A 15759-nucleotide genomic window follows, 5' to 3' on the forward strand; every position below is an offset into this window, starting at 1 on the left:
AAACTATTCCTATGAGTAAAAGTCACTTATAAAAATGTGAGGTGACAATAAATTCAGCCATATGGATTGATTTAAAATGGAAATAGCATTCAACTAGTTTAATTTAGAATCACAATTGAAATCGAATTAAAACTAATGAAAAATTAATTTATCAAAATTAATATTGAATTATAATGAAACTGATTGATTTAATTTCAAGTCAAACTGTTTTTAAATAAAAGTTAATTATATAATTTAATAAAAATCAATTAAAATTAGAATTATAATTAAAATTGATAAAGTCTAATTTTAATTTTCTTAAATTAAAATTATAATTTCTACTTGAAAATAATCTGATCATTCCGATGGCTACCCTTGGATGACAATAATTAATGTAATACAAATAGTTTAACACTAGAATTGTAATTAAGAAAGATTAGTGGAGTAATTAAGAAAAAGGAGGCAGGTAGTGATAGGGTCAGGGAATAGTGATACACAGGTCTGTTGTCCCATGATGAAAGCTTTGCAGCTTGGTTTGGTTAGGTGGGAGCCACCTGCACCAGATAATTGCTGAGTAAATTCCAAGTTTCCAATACGTCACGTCTGCCTGTATCATCACCATTAGAGTCCATCTGATTCCCTTTCTGTAGCCAGGCCGTTCCAGTGCGACCCGACCCATCATACTTGAGCCAAACCGCTTCTTGAGTAAAATAATCTCCATTAATATATATTTAATTAATCAAAACTGTCAATTTTTTTGGTACTTTCAGCTCCAATTCGACAAATTAATGATCCATCCAATGGCCTTAAAAAATCCGAAAACCATTCAACCAATAGCATGTTGCCATGTGTCCAAGTGCACCAACTCAACACCAGCATCCAATCAAAACTAATTTCAAAATTTCCAAGTTCCCACTAAAATCAAACGGTTGTCACACCCTAACGGAAACCGTCACTTGTGCTTTATAAGAATCCCCCACGCTAGCCTTTCATTTCACTCTTAAGCTTTCCCTCCAATTTTCCATCATTTTCCCGAGAAAAGAAACAACGGGTGAAAAAAAATGAGGGAAATTCTCCACATCCAGGGAGGTCAATGCGGCAACCAAATAGGAGCCAAGTTCTGGGAAGTAGTCTGTGCCGAACATGGGATCGACTCAACGGGTCGGTACCACGGCGACACTGATCTCCAGCTGGAGCGGGTCAATGTATACTACAACGAAGCGAGCTGCGGCCGGTTTGTGCCTCGGGCCGTTCTGATGGATCTCGAGCCGGGTACAATGGACAGCGTTAGATCCGGTCCTTACGGACAGATATTTAGACCCGATAACTTCGTCTTCGGGCAATCTGGTGCAGGTAATAACTGGGCCAAGGGGCACTATACAGAGGGAGCTGAGTTAATTGACTCCGTTCTTGATGTTGTGAGGAAGGAGGCTGAGAATTGTGACTGCTTGCAAGGTATTTTTTTGGTTTTCCTTTCCTTTCTGTTTGTTTCTAGAGAAAGCTAGGGAAATTTTTTAAAGCATTTTAGGGAGTGCTTCGTTTTGTCTTTTGGTGTTTTCGTCTCATATTCTGCTCAACTCTCCGAAACTTGGACGGGTGTATTTGTTTGGAGAGAAAACGAGGGAAATAGAGAGAATATGCGACGAAGCTTTTTCTTACTTGGCATTAATAAGGGTTACTTACTTATTGCTTCATTTCTCTCTCTCTCTCACGAATTGGAAGTTTTTTTGCTTGTAAACAATCAATTGAGAACTATGTTACTCTTAAGGACTGAAACTACAAGTTCAACACCTTTTTGAATTCCCTGAAGCATGAGAAGAACGTAGCAAATGCAGTTCTCCCACTAAAAATGTTTTGTTTGGTAACAGGGTTTCAGGTATGCCACTCCTTGGGAGGCGGTACCGGGTCTGGAATGGGCACACTATTGATCTCGAAGATAAGGGAAGAATATCCTGATCGCATGATGCTTACATTCTCTGTTTTCCCATCTCCGAAGGTATCTGACACTGTTGTTGAGCCCTACAATGCGACTCTCTCTGTTCATCAGCTTGTGGAGAACGCAGATGAGTGTATGGTTCTCGACAATGAGGCTCTCTATGATATCTGCTTCCGTACTCTGAAGCTCACCACACCCAGTTGTAAGCCTTTTCTTTCTTTCTTCCTTCCTTCCTTCCTTCTTTCCTTTAACTATTTGTCGATTTAAGTGTTCTCTATCTGCGCTTAGTTTAATAAATAAGTAATTGGACGGTTGATGGGTTTTGTGTTTGATTATAGCTTTCTGCGTGGTTTTTGGGTATTCTAGAATTCAGAAAATTCTTGTATAGATCTTATCTATGATGGATTATGTACCTGGTCCAGGCATTTTCTCTAGAATTAAGCGCTATTCTTAAAGAAATATTTATGTTCTAGAAGTGGCAAAAACTGACGCATAAGCACCGTCTTACCATTGTTGACTGTGTTGGAATTTTCGCTGGTACCACATTATTATTTAATCTTACTCCTAGCTTAAATATTTTAACCATTGATGTCCGGTATATGGTGTTTTAGGTATTTGTTTTTTGAGTTTTTATATGGTTATTTGCCCCTTGAGAAAGAAAAAGTCTTGCCTAGATCGTAGGACATCACGAATCATAACTCATAACGCTATGATATTTGTCATAGGGTCATTATCCTCCCTCCAAAAGATGTAAATGGGTGTGCATCACACACGCATATGCCTGCACACTCATTTATATGTCTCAGAAACTCCTCTTATTTGACCTACGTGGGATAAGCGTACCATATTGTTATGGTTCATGGTGAACCATGGACTAAACAATAATTTCCAATTGAGTCTTTTGCTGGCAATAGCATTCTAGTGCATCTAGAATATCTGGAGGTGCGAACAAACAGCTGTATATGCCCATGGTCAATGCAAGAATATGGGGAGGACCGTTCGAACCACATGGATTTAAGTTTTTTTTTTTTTTCCCTTTTAATTCTCGATGCACCAACACAGCTGCAATAGCATATGGTCAGAAATTTTAAAATATAACTGTTATATATGTAATAATTGTATTATAACTAGTAATTTATTTGCTATACGTAATAATTTCTGTCCTTGCTTGGAGCTCTTGGCCAAGAAAAGGATCAAATTAGTTGCATAGGTCTTGCCATTTTATTTGTTACGCAACATGCATGTTTTTCATCATTAGATTTTAAAGCTTTCAAAATTAACCTTTGATTTTTTTTCTTTATCTAAACCACAAATTAGCATTGAAAATTCTCGGATATGAATAAAATATGCATGTGTTGGTACATGCCTGCCCCGTACTTGTTTTGGTGGTACTCTCAAGATCCATCACTTGCTTGCTGTTGTTGCTGCAACCTACAAGCGCCTTGATTAGCTCGTCACCGGATACTTTCTGCTTATGCACAAACTTTAAGGGATTTAATCAGGGGATATTATTTTCCCTTTTTTTTTATGCTTTTATGGTGCACTTCAATGCTGCAATTCAAGCTAAGCTAATTCTACATGACAAATGCATTTATTTTTGACATCTACTAACGAGCAAAAAATTTTTTTCAGTTGGGGATTTGAACCACCTAATTTCGGCCACCATGAGTGGTGTTACATGCTGTCTCCGTTTCCCTGGTCAGCTCAACTCAGACCTTCGCAAGCTTGCTGTGAACCTCATCCCATTCCCTCGGCTTCACTTTTTCATGGTTGGTTTCGCACCTCTCACGTCCCGCGGTTCCCAACAATATCATGCCCTAACTGTACCAGAACTCACCCAACAAATGTGGGATGCCAAGAATATGATGTGCGCTGCTGATCCTCGCCATGGTAGATATCTTACAGCATCAGCAGTGTTCCGTGGCAAAATGAGCACAAAAGAAGTCGATGAGCAGATGATCAATGTGCAGAACAAGAACTCGTCTTACTTTGTTGAATGGATTCCCAACAATGTCAAATCCACTGTTTGTGACATCCCTCCAACGGGCTTAAAGATGGCCTCCACATTTATTGGCAACTCGACATCAATTCAGGAGATGTTTAGAAGGGTCAGTGAGCAGTTCACTGCCATGTTTCGTAGAAAAGCTTTCTTGCATTGGTATACCGGGGAAGGTATGGACGAGATGGAGTTCACAGAGGCAGAGAGTAACATGAATGATTTGGTGTCAGAGTATCAGCAATACCAGGATGCAACTGCAGATGAGGAAGGAGATGAGTACGAGGATGAAGAAGAATATCAGGAAGAGGCCTAGATGCACCTGGTTTGCTTATAGGCACAGGTCATGGGGTTTCCATCTGTTATACATGTTATCGTTCTGCTTTGGAGTCTACTTTTTCAGATTTTATTTTCATGCAAAGTTGGTTGCCTGTTTCCATAATTCACAAAAATACTGGTTCACCTGTTTTTCTCTTAGATCTCCAGTTCTCCACTTCCGCCAACCAAAAAGGGGGAAAAGGGATTGCTATCGTCTCACAAGTGATCTTTTGGTGGAGAATGTCTCTTTCCTTTATACTTCTTCCAGAATTCTTCTTTTGTTATAAAATATGTTCTATTCTCGGTTTTGTCTTCTATTATTGATGTTAGAGGAAAAGAAATATGATTTTGTTAGAATTAATTAAAGCGCAATGAGGGTAAATGAAATATCAAATGCAGTAATGACTCCAGCCAGAGTAACATTTGTCCTTAATCATCAATAAACAAGCTCCATAGGAACGAGGACTAAATGGACCAATAATTTGACTGTTATCTTCCGAATGAATCCCAAAGGACACCAAGATCAACATTACCTCCTGAAAGTATGATAGCTATGTTGCTGCAATCCTTCCACCTGGGGTTTTTTTGGAAACTATCACATAAAACAGCTGCAAGGCCAATAGCTCCACTAGGTTCTATGGCAACTTTCAGAATCTCATAACAGAGTTTCATGGCTTCTAAAATCTCCTTATCTTCCACAACTATAACGTCATCTACAAAATCACGTACTATAGGCCTGCCCCATCAAAAGGTATAGAGTAAAAATCTAGGGCAGGTTATACAAACTAGAAACTTACTATTTAGAAGCCAGGAAGAAACCAGTCCATAGAAGTCAGGAAGTAAAACATATATATATAAATCAAGTAAGCATTTCAATGCATATACAAGCATATAGTTGACTTTACCATGTCAAACTTCCAAGAAAAGCTCGGAGTCCATCAGCAATAGTGTTGGTTTCAGGCAATCTTACAATCTCACCAGCTGCTTTGGATTGAGCTGCATCATTAGCTCCCCTAGGTTCTGCAGCCAAAACTCGAATAGAAGGGTTGATGGACTTAGCAGCCAATGCCACTCCTGATATTAAACCGCCTCCTATAATTTATCAAGCAGCTAGGTTTAGCAATGAAAACATAGAAAAATCAAGGTAACATGGGATCAAAATCAATGGACTAAGAAGTTGTCAAACAGACCACTTATGGGAACAATTATAGTGTCAATTTGCGGGGCTTGCTCCAGAATCTCCAATGATATGGTACCCTGTCCACTGCAAATACGATCAAGCAGTGATACGGAAAGCACATTCAAGGTATAAGTTCAGCACACTGATGCATCTACATCTTGCAATTATAATCTTTTCCACAACACAGATGTAGACACCTCAAAAGCAATGGCCAAGAAAGGAAGAACAAAAAGAAACCAATTGAAAGTTGGGACAAAAAAAAATGACCAACCTACAAGATCTGTATTGCAATACATCTAGGAAAATCATATGATATATGCATTTTGATTATAATACTAAGATGACAGTGTCTAGGAAATCCATAGGTACAGAGTGAACTCAGATACATGATACAAAACAAAAGTCCAACTACCTTATAATGCGCCCATCATTATATGGATGAATAAGAGCTGCACCAGTTTCTTGCAATACCTTGGTTGCAACACTTTCCCTAGACTGTACTGTAGGCTCACTCCATATAATCTGACCACCGTAACGTTTGACATTCTCAATTTTGCATTTTGGAGCATTTTTTGGTATAACTACATATGCTGGGATCCCACGTAATTTTGCAGCCAAAGATAATGCTGCAGCATGGTTGCCACTATTTATGGAGGATGTAAATTGGAATTAGACAAACAGACCAACCATATCAAACGCCAACCACATATAACTTGGAGCATATTCATTATATGTTACAATATGACTAACAAAGCATGCATAACTTGGGGCAAACCTGCTATGTGTTACAACCCCTTTAGCTGCCTGATCACCATCAAGAGAAAATATGGCATTGCAGGCCCCTCTGAATTTGAATGCTCCACTATAAGAACATAAGAATGCAAGGGTCTTTATGAAGGTTGTAGCTGGAAAGACATTAATGAATAAAAAACAAAATATGACATGAAATATGCTAACATCTGAGAATCGAACTATTCAACAATTAAAATTAGATTCTCACCCCTTCTGAAAACATTCACATTTAAAGAATAGCTTCCTTCTAGACATGGCATTTAGAGATTCTGAGGTAAGAACTGGTGTTTTGTGAACAAATGAATTGATGCGCACTTGTGCATCTCCTATGGAAGAGATATCAGCAGCATACTTCTCTGTGCTTATCTGGTTGTTTGTTTCCATCACTGTAGTGCCAATACAGGTTAATAATTTTGTTACAGGATGGAAGACGGATAAAACAACTTCAGCCCCTTGTGACATGTATACAAAATCATTATATTTGTTCAAGCAAAACATGACAATTTTGCATTTTCCTACTTAGTTTCTTGTCTAACAATTAACCAATAAATGAGATTTGACCTTTAGTATGCTACAACAATTATACACAGATGGAAACTGTAACTTATGGCAACACACAAATCCATCTTACTTATTTAGGCATCAAGGAGTTCAATATTCTAGTTTGGCTGTCATTTGAGGGATAACATGTATGCTACTATGATTTGTACGTCATAGTATTATAGACTGTACCACACATTTCTTCATATTATATTTCAAAATTCAAACCCTACTTAATCTGTGACGTATTTCTATGCCTTTCATTTGAAATTCTTTGTTATGGCAATAACTACACTACACCTGGCAAAAAATGCCCAACAGCACTTTTCCATGCATTTGAAAACTCCAGATGATATTATCTTGATTCTCCTAGTCTAGGAGATTTCATATATGCATTGGGAGCTAGTGGCAATGCCATGATTATCAGTTGAAAGAGATCAACCACCCAACCTTAAAGCACTTGGACCCTATGCTCAAGCTATGAAGGATAAATCAGGCCAAGAACAAGAATTTAGAACCTTAAATCATCAGATACAAGATAAATTAACTTTCTAATATGTTAAAGCAAAAATATTTTCTTAATTTCGCTGTAGACATTCCTATTAACAGAAAAAACTCAGCGAAGCATGTGAAAGTAATTAAGCTTGGGTATTCAAATCCTATCTTAATTTCATCAATCCAAGTCAAAAAGAATTAATATAAGCTCGTTAAGAATGATCAAACCCAATGCCAGAATCAAGAAACAGCTGAACCGCAACAAACAAAATACACCTTAAAGTGAACCCAAAACAAGTTGCCCATTTTATGCGCAAGAATTAGCTGCCACAATCCAACTTAGTATGGTTCAAATTGCATTCTTGTAGCAATGAAATGGGGATTAACACATCCAAAGCTCCAGCACTTGTAATTGAAAACATAAGTATAAAAAGAATTCATAAAAAAGATTAAAAAGATACAGATTAAAAGCTTACTTCCGTTTTGTAGGTGTGATTATGATAAAAGAAAAAGTATGGTATGGTAATCCTTGCAGTTTAGATCCACAGTTGCTCCGCTTGCTGTTGCGTTGTTTGATTCGCTTGCTTCGACAAAATGTTGGAAATTTGCGCCAGGAGGCACATAGATCGTGGAGTTTTTCCAGAGGCCGGAGGATGGAGTGCAAAACTTCGCCGTTTTAGCGTTTTGAATTATAATAATCTTATCTCATGTACGCTATTGCAATCTTCCATTTGAAATTTTACCCCATAAAAGTCCCTCTTCTAATAATATGGGGAGATAGATGAGAGATTTAAAAAATTCATTAATTTTTCTTTTCTTTTTATTAATACTTAGATATGCTTGATTTATACTAAATTTAATATAAAATTATAGTATACTAAATTTTTATTAATTAAATATATAAATTAAAATATAAATTTAAGTGTAACTGTTGAAATTATCATGATTTTAATAATAGTCTATTCTTATAATTGATTTGTGTATATTTTTTTTATTTATAAAAATAATAAAATGCAGGTAAAAAAATTTTTCTTTTTGGTCCTTTTTAAAGACTTTTCATCTGTGCTATTGTCAGAAGGGATAGAAAGAAAGAATCACGTTGACAATATCATTATTCTGTGGAGATCCATATTTGGTATGTAACCTTAAAATTTTTATATTAATTTTATCATGTTAAGGATTCTCACATTTATGTTAATCAATAATTATTATGTGTTCAAAACGACGTCATTTTATAAAAAAAAAAATAATAAACAAATAAACATTATTGAAACCTAGTTGATTTGTATGATCCATTGTCGGATTAACCAGATTTGAATAGATTTTATGAGTTTTAACAAGGTTTAACCATTCTTGATTTTTCAAAAATAAATCAGATCAGCTATAATCTTAATTTCTAAATTTTATAATAGAACCAATTTGACCGATTTAGATTTCATAACATAAATTTAGATTAATATAATCAAACTCTCAGTAAAATTAATATCATCAAACTCAAGCATATATAAAATTAGGCAGACAACAAACAAAATCAAGTTAACGAATATATAGTGTACAACATCATTTATAAGAATAATATAATAAAATACATAATAGGAGTAGGTGAAAAAAAAAAAAAAAAAACGAATTCATTATACTGATAAATAAGGACCATAAACTATAAAAATAAGAGGTAAGAAGGATCCATGTGTGAGTTTCTATTCATCATAATGATTGTTTTTCTAGCTCCTCCATGGGATTTGGACAACGAAAAAATACAAAAATTTTTAACATGGCCTGTGAATTGATAGACTTAAGGCTAATAATATGATCAACATCAGCCATGCCCATGCCTTGGAGGGTTGTCATTTCCAATTTTTTCCAATGCCGCATCAATTTATACATCCCTATAAGGTACCGTTTCACTTGAGGGACGCTGGCTGCCTTCATCTTAGTCCAACATTCTAGCATAAAATTATAGAATATTTTTGGAATACCAAAAGTTAGGGATGACAATAGGTCGAATTTTTATTGTCGGTTTTGGGATGGGTTTGAGTTTGAAATTTAATACCCGTGACGGAATCGGATCGGATCGGATTTGGATTTTATATTTTAGGTATCCATTACCCGAATCCGTTTATATAAATATTTAATTAAATATAAAATATATGTTTTTTTTAATAATATTTATAATTTTTTATATTTTTTATTTTATATAAAATAAAATTGAAATATTTGTTGAAATTGTTAAATTTTTAAAATATAAATTATTAATAAAAATAATTTTTTATATAGATTATTAATTAAATATATAAACTTAAATGGGTTTGAGTATTTTTCGAGTAATAACAATTGGATATGAGACGGGTTTGGATAGTTGAGAATAAATTTTAATCAGGTTTGAGACAGGTTTGGATTTTGAGAATATTAATCGAGTTCAGATTCAGACATGATAATTTTCGTGGGTACCCTATTTGTTTTCTCTCTCCTCTCACCTCCTCTCGCCGGCCAGCTGCTTCCTCAGCCTCCCCACCTCGCCGACACGTCTCTCCAGCCACTCCATTTCGTGCGCTGGGCAGCAGAAAAGTCGCGCAGTGATGCGCTGACTGGCTCTGCTTAAATCTTCCCCGAAATCCGGCCGATCCGGCCACCATTTGGGCCGGGTCTTGTGTCTAAACCCATCTACACCTCGAGAGCTTTCCATAGACACAAAGAACACCAAAATCCATCGAGCGGTTTGTCCAATTTTTGTCCGGGAAATTTTAGCCTATTTTGACTTTTGGGCTAGATTTCTCGCAAACCGTGAATCCCACGAGAAAATCGAGAGTACTAGAGCGCTCCACTCGTCGAGAGCTTCGCGGTAATATAAATTTCAAAATTTTCCAATACCGTTTTTCGGTGGGTCCCACGGAACTTCGCAGTGTTTTTCCGAGTATTAAATGAGCTTAGAAAATTTCATAAAATTTATGTACTAACTCCCGTGTTGTGCGCTTCGTGTAGATATCTTCAATTCGCGGAAATTTGATAGTTGTCCGGGTCTGTGAATTTCCGGCCAGATAGACCGGCTACCGAAAAAGTCTCCGAATTGGATCGAGATTTTGGCTACCCCACCATTGTCAGACATCCCGAGCGCATCTCCTGAGTCAGAATCAGCATAGGTAAACCCAAACTTTACTTTTTCGTAATTTTCTAGTACTTAAATGAGATTAAAAATCCATAAAATATTTGTGGTAGCTCATAAAATTATGATTCTTTTTGAATTAGCTTAGTAATATTGCTAAGGACCGCGAGGCAAAGTTTTAGAATTTTTAGAGCTTATTTGGGTAATTTTTGCAAAAAAGATCAATTATAAGGACTAAACTGTAAATTTACATATTGTGATTGATGACTGTTTGAATGGGCCCAGGAGGGGCTGTTTGATGTGATTGAGTTGTGAGTGTATGGTTGGTGGATATAGAAGTGTGTTTTAAACCCATTTGCAGGTTGGGTAGGTCATAGGTATAGGGGAGACTCTGCCAGATTTTCGGCACGACTTAGGACGTCTTTAGTCTTTTTCTTAGTTTGTATTGAGTCAAATTTATTAAATGATTGTAATAAAAATTATCAGGTGAACCGGGACAGCCTTCTTCCTCCGCCTAGCCGCCGCAGTGACTGCTGTCAAGTCTGTGAGTAAAATATTAATTTTAATTGTAATTTCAATATTATTATATGTTCAAGCATGCCCATGTATCACTTATATGCATATATATATATATATATATATATATATATATATGTAATTAAACTCTAGGCACATTTTATATTGCATTCACAACTGTTAAAATATCATGTATGTTGTTGTGGTAATTTGGAGCAGTGTGCATGCGTGTGATGTGGTGTTGGCTATGGATAGGACCGGTAGACACAGCTTGAGATCTTTGCTGGGACCTGATCCTTTGGGGTAGTTACGGCTTGAGTTCTTCGCTGGAACCCCGATTTGGTTTATTAAGCGAAAGTCCGGCTTGAGTTCTTCTCTGGCACAGGTTGGATTTAAGAGAGCTGTATAGGGGATCAGCTCCCATATATTTATGATTTGACATTACTGGGTGCGTGAGTGCTCCAAATTACTTTTTTGCTGTTATGATGTGAAAATATTGCTGATATTGCATTTCACTCCACAGGGTGCATTAGCTTTAGATAGTTATAGAGATTATGGTTAAAATTAATATTTTACTCTCTGAGTCAAACGCTCACTCTTGTTCAATATTTTTTCAGGCCACAGGAGGATATTTTTGAGGTTAACCTGCTTTTCTCCCTAGCAGATCGTTTATTAATGTTTGTATAAACCTGTTAACTCTTACAATTTTCACATGTGTTAGAAATATTTATTTGAATTGGGTCTATAATATAAATTATTATTTTGGACCTGTAAACTTATTATTTTATGCATGTTGATGGATTGGATGAGGGAGCTGAGCTCCCATTTATTTTTATGTTGTATGAGTATGTGGAGGGTGAGCTGAGCTCCCCAATTGATTATATATTGTGTTTATAGGTCAGGTGAGTCAAAAACTCCCCGTTGAAAGGTCCATTTTATAGCCGGACTCTGTCCAGTTGAATTCTTGAAATTGGGCTTAAATGGGCCTTAGAGTTGGGTTAAGGAATAGTTAGGCTTACTACGGGCCTCGGGGGCTTTAGGCTAGCTCAGGTCCTAGTGCTAGTCCAGCTCATAGGTTGGGTCGTGACAATGTGGTATCAGAGCTTAGGCTGCAGATTCATAGGGAATAATTATCTAAATTGTTGGGAAGAGTCTACTAGGAGTCACATGTGGAAAATAGGGTCCACATTCGTCTTACATTGTCATCTTTGCTTCTAGTTTCTGCTTCATATAATTATGTATGAATATGAGTCTATAGAGCTGTGTAACATGCTGTTTTGAATTTTGTGGGCTAATGTTGCTGAATTTTAGGAAAATACGTAGAAGCAGGAGAGCTACTACTGCACTAGAACCAGATGTGCCTGACGAGGTGTCGGCATAGGATGAGGCGCCTGCCCCGAGGAGGCGGGGTAGGAGGCTTAGAGCTGCTCAAGTAGAAGAGCAGTTGCCACCAGTTCAGGATCAGTCTTTTATGGCACAGGGTCCCATGGACCCAATGGCAGCTACTCTAGCTGGGTTGCAGAGAACCATCGATATGATGGCACAGTATATAGTCCACCCTCCCCAGCAGCAGCAGTCCACTGCACCGAAAGAGGAACCTTATAAACAAATAATCAATTTCAAAAAGTTGGTGCCTGGTACTTATGATGTGTCAGATGATGCCTATCGATTTTTGGATTCCTGCAGACAGGCAAGAACAGAATTGCAATTGACTAACAGAAGACTTATAGAGTGTATGCAGCATGTCATGGGGCCCATGCCTAGACAATGGATGAATGACTACATATTACCTCGGATGGAGGGTTTGTCATGGACTCAGTTTGTGGAACTGTTCATCAATCAGTTTGTACTAGAAAGTTTCAGAGATCAAAAACAGTGGGCCTTCGAGGCCTTAAGACAGAATGGCAGGTCTGTAGATGAATATGCTACAGAATTTCTGGAATTGAGTAGGTATGCCCCTACAGTAGTAGCTACAAAAACTATGAAGGTGAAGAGGTTCCTAAAGGGGCTTGACAGGAGGTATGCAAACCTGGCCATGATGTCTGATCAGTCTTTTGATGTGGTGGTTGATCGAGCCAGATAGATTGAGATTAGCTATGCTGTGGATGACAGCGGAAGGGCAAAGAAAAATAGAGCAAAGGGTTTTTCAAGTGTTCCCCACATGGGTGCTCCGGATAGTGGTGGCCAGAGTAATTACAGAGGAAGAAGTAGGAACAAGAAGAGTGGTTTTAGACACAAACCTCGAGGGTTTAGGCCAGGGTACGGATCTAGCAGTGGTCATAGTTCGGGGTACAGCAGTTCTGGGTTTGGTTCAGGATCCTCCTTTGCACCTTGTGCACAGTGTGAAAGAGGACATTCAGGACCTTGTATAATGGGTTTAGGAGTATGCTTCAGATGTGGCCAATAAGGTAACTTTGCTAGGGAATGCCCCGTGTTCAGCGAGCCACAAATGGGGTCACAGGATTCTGTTGCAAATGTTCCTCGTCAGTTTTATCCTGGTGCTTTCAGTATGGCAGGCAGTCAGTTCAGTGGCCAACAGGGCTGAGGACAAGGGGGACATGGATTTGGAGGTAGATCATGAGGTAGAAGTCAGTATCAGGGTTCTGCCACTCAGGGTAGGGGTCAAGCTCGGGTTTTCACCCTGACCCACCAGGATGCTCAGGCTTTCAATGCAGTTGTAGTAGGTATTCTTCTAGTTTGTTCCTATGAGGCTCGTGTTTTGATAGATCCAGGTGCTATGCACTCATTTGTCTCCCCTGTGTTTGCCATGAGATTGGGTAGAACCCCTACAATTTTAGAATGCCCTTTGTCTGTAGCTACCCCGCTTAGTGACAACATAGATGCAGACATGGTTTTTTCGGGTAGCCCAGTAGTAATGGATGGAAAGATTCTCCCAGCAGACTTGATTCCTCTACCAGTAATGGAATTCGATGTAATATTGGGAATGGATTGGTTGGCAACTCATTATGCCACTTTAGACTGCAGGAACAAAAAGGTGTATTTCGACATACCTGGTGTGGAAGAGTTTAGTTTTAATGGTCACAGGAGCGTGGCTCCATATAATTTGGTGCCAGCAATTAGTGCTAGAAAAATGTTGAGGTGTGGATATCAAGGGTATTTGGCATTGGTGAGAGATAGATTTGTAGAAGGTGTCAACATGGAAAATGTTCCTGTTGTCAGAGAATTCATGGATGTCTTCCTTGAGGAGCTTCCAGGGTTGCCACCAGGAAGGGAAATAGAGTTCTGCATTGATGTTGTACCGGGTACAAACCCCATATCAATGCCGCCTTACAGGATGGCACCAGCAGAATTAAAAGAGCTAAAGAAGCAACTACAGGAGCTTTTGGACAAGGGTTTTATACGTCTGAGCATTTCACCCTGGGATGCTCCTGTTCTATTTGTGAGAAAGAAAGATGGGTCATTGAGGTTATGTATTGACTACAGACAGCTGAACAAGGTGACTGTGAAGAATAAGTATCCACTTCCTCGGATCAATGATCTGTTTGATCAGCTCCAAGGAGCTAGATTCTTTTCCAAGATAGACCTGCGATCAGGCTACCATCAGTTGAGAATCAGGAATGAGGATTGTCCAAAACAGCATTTAGGATAAGATATGGTCATTATGAGTTCTTGGTGATGTCTTTTGGACTCACTAATGCACCAATAGCCTTCATGGACCTGATAAACAGGGTGTTCAGGCCATTCCTGGATCGTTTTGTCATCGTATTCATAGATGACATTTTGGTATACTCTCGGACCGAGGAAGAACACGTGTGGCACTTGAGGATGGTGTTACAGACTTTGAGGGAGCACCAGCTATATGCCAAATTTTTAAAATGTGAATTTTGGCTAGAAAGCATCTCATTCTTGGGACACATGGTTTCTAGTGAAGGCATTCAAGTGGATCCCAAGAAAATTGAAGCTGTAACTGATTGGCTTAGGCCTACAACAGTCACTGAGGTGCGAAGTTTTTTAGGTCTAGCTGGCTACTATAGGCGTTTTGTGCAAGATTTTTCCAAGGTAGTGGCTCCCTAACTAAGTTGACTCGGAAGAATGTTCCATTCATTTGGACAGATGACTGTGAGGAGAGTTTCCAGAAGCTTAAGGAGTGTCTAACCACCGCCCCTGTGTTGACACTACCTATGAGTGGTGAAGGATACATCGTGTACTTTGACGCCTCCAGAGTTGGCTTAGGGTGTGTTTTGATGCAGAATGGAAAAGTAGTGTCTTATGCTTCAAGGCAGCTAAGGAGGCATGAGCAATACTACCCCACCCATGATTTGGAAATGGCGGCTATAGTCTTTACACTAAAAATCTGGAGACACTACCTGTATGGTGAAGTGTGCGAGATATACACCGACCACAAGAGTTTGAAGTACATCTTCCAACAGAGGGATTTAAACTTGAGACAGAGGAGATGGATGGAGCTTCTGAAAGACTATGATTGCACCATCCAATACCACCCTGGAAAGGCCAATGTAGAAGTAGATGCTTTGAGCAGAAAATCTTCTGGCAGTTTGGCGCACATTTCAGTAGAGAAAAGACCGTTGATTCAGAAAGTACATGAGTTGATGGATCAAGGTTTAATCTTAGATCTTTCAGATGAGGGGGTATTGTTGGCTCATTTTTCAGTGAGACCAGACCTGCGAGATAGAGTTAGAGTTTCCCAGCACAGAGACCAATAATTGATGAAGATCATGGAAAGAGTACAGCAAGGTGAAGGTGGTGAGTTTGGATTTGCCAATGATGTGCCCTTATGCAAGGTTCTAGGATATGTGTGCCCGATGTGGACAATCTCATAAATGAAATCATGCGAGAAGCACACTATACACTGTACAGTGTCCACCCAGGTTCCACCAAGATGTACCATGATGTGAAAGATAGCTATTGGTGGAATGGCATGAAGA

At 38.4% G+C, this 15759-nt stretch overlaps 2 protein-coding genes across 2 annotated transcripts; one reads left to right on the forward strand and one right to left on the reverse strand.

Moving 5' to 3' along the window:
* Positions 1-931: 931 nt before the first annotated feature.
* Positions 932-4546, forward strand: LOC110643523 (tubulin beta-1 chain). The gene is made up of 3 exons (XM_021795922.2): positions 932-1434; positions 1848-2117; positions 3548-4546. Exons 1-3 carry the CDS (start codon positions 1041-1043, stop codon positions 4225-4227), a joined length of 1344 nt encoding a protein of 447 aa, XP_021651614.2. The 5' UTR covers positions 932-1040; the 3' UTR covers positions 4228-4546.
* Positions 4547-4590: 44 nt separating this feature from the next.
* Positions 4591-7937, reverse strand: LOC110643525 (serine racemase). The gene is made up of 7 exons (XM_021795923.2): positions 7713-7937; positions 6410-6587; positions 6185-6271; positions 5822-6052; positions 5420-5493; positions 5135-5321; positions 4591-4965 (listed from the first exon to the last, which is right to left on the reverse strand). Coding segments are annotated over exons 1-7 (1005 nt in total). The 5' UTR covers positions 7714-7937; the 3' UTR covers positions 4591-4718.
* Between the last annotated feature and the right edge of the window lie 7822 nt (positions 7938-15759).

Source organism: Hevea brasiliensis, chromosome 16 (genome assembly GCF_030052815.1).
Source record: "Hevea brasiliensis isolate MT/VB/25A 57/8 chromosome 16, ASM3005281v1, whole genome shotgun sequence".
Taxonomy (NCBI): domain Eukaryota; kingdom Viridiplantae; phylum Streptophyta; class Magnoliopsida; order Malpighiales; family Euphorbiaceae; genus Hevea; species Hevea brasiliensis.

Excerpts from the sequence above, each read along its gene's own strand:
- LOC110643523 (XM_021795922.2), top strand. The coding sequence starts at position 1,041 with ATGAGGGAAATTCTCCACATCCAGGGAGGTCAATGCGGCAACCAAATA. Across the intron at positions 1,435-1,847 it reads GAATTGTGACTGCTTGCAAG|GGTTTCAGGTATGCCACTCC; the intron begins GTATTTTTTTGG and ends GTTTGGTAACAG. Across the intron at positions 2,118-3,547 it reads GAAGCTCACCACACCCAGTT|TTGGGGATTTGAACCACCTA; the intron begins GTAAGCCTTTTC and ends AATTTTTTTCAG.
- LOC110643525 (XM_021795923.2), bottom strand. Across the intron at positions 6,272-6,409 it reads TGTGAATGTTTTCAGAAGGG|TGGAGCATTCAAATTCAGAG; the intron begins GTGAGAATCTAA and ends ATGTTCTTATAG. Across the intron at positions 4,966-5,134 it reads TTTCTTGGAAGTTTGACATG|GCCTATAGTACGTGATTTTG; the intron begins GTAAAGTCAACT and ends TTGATGGGGCAG.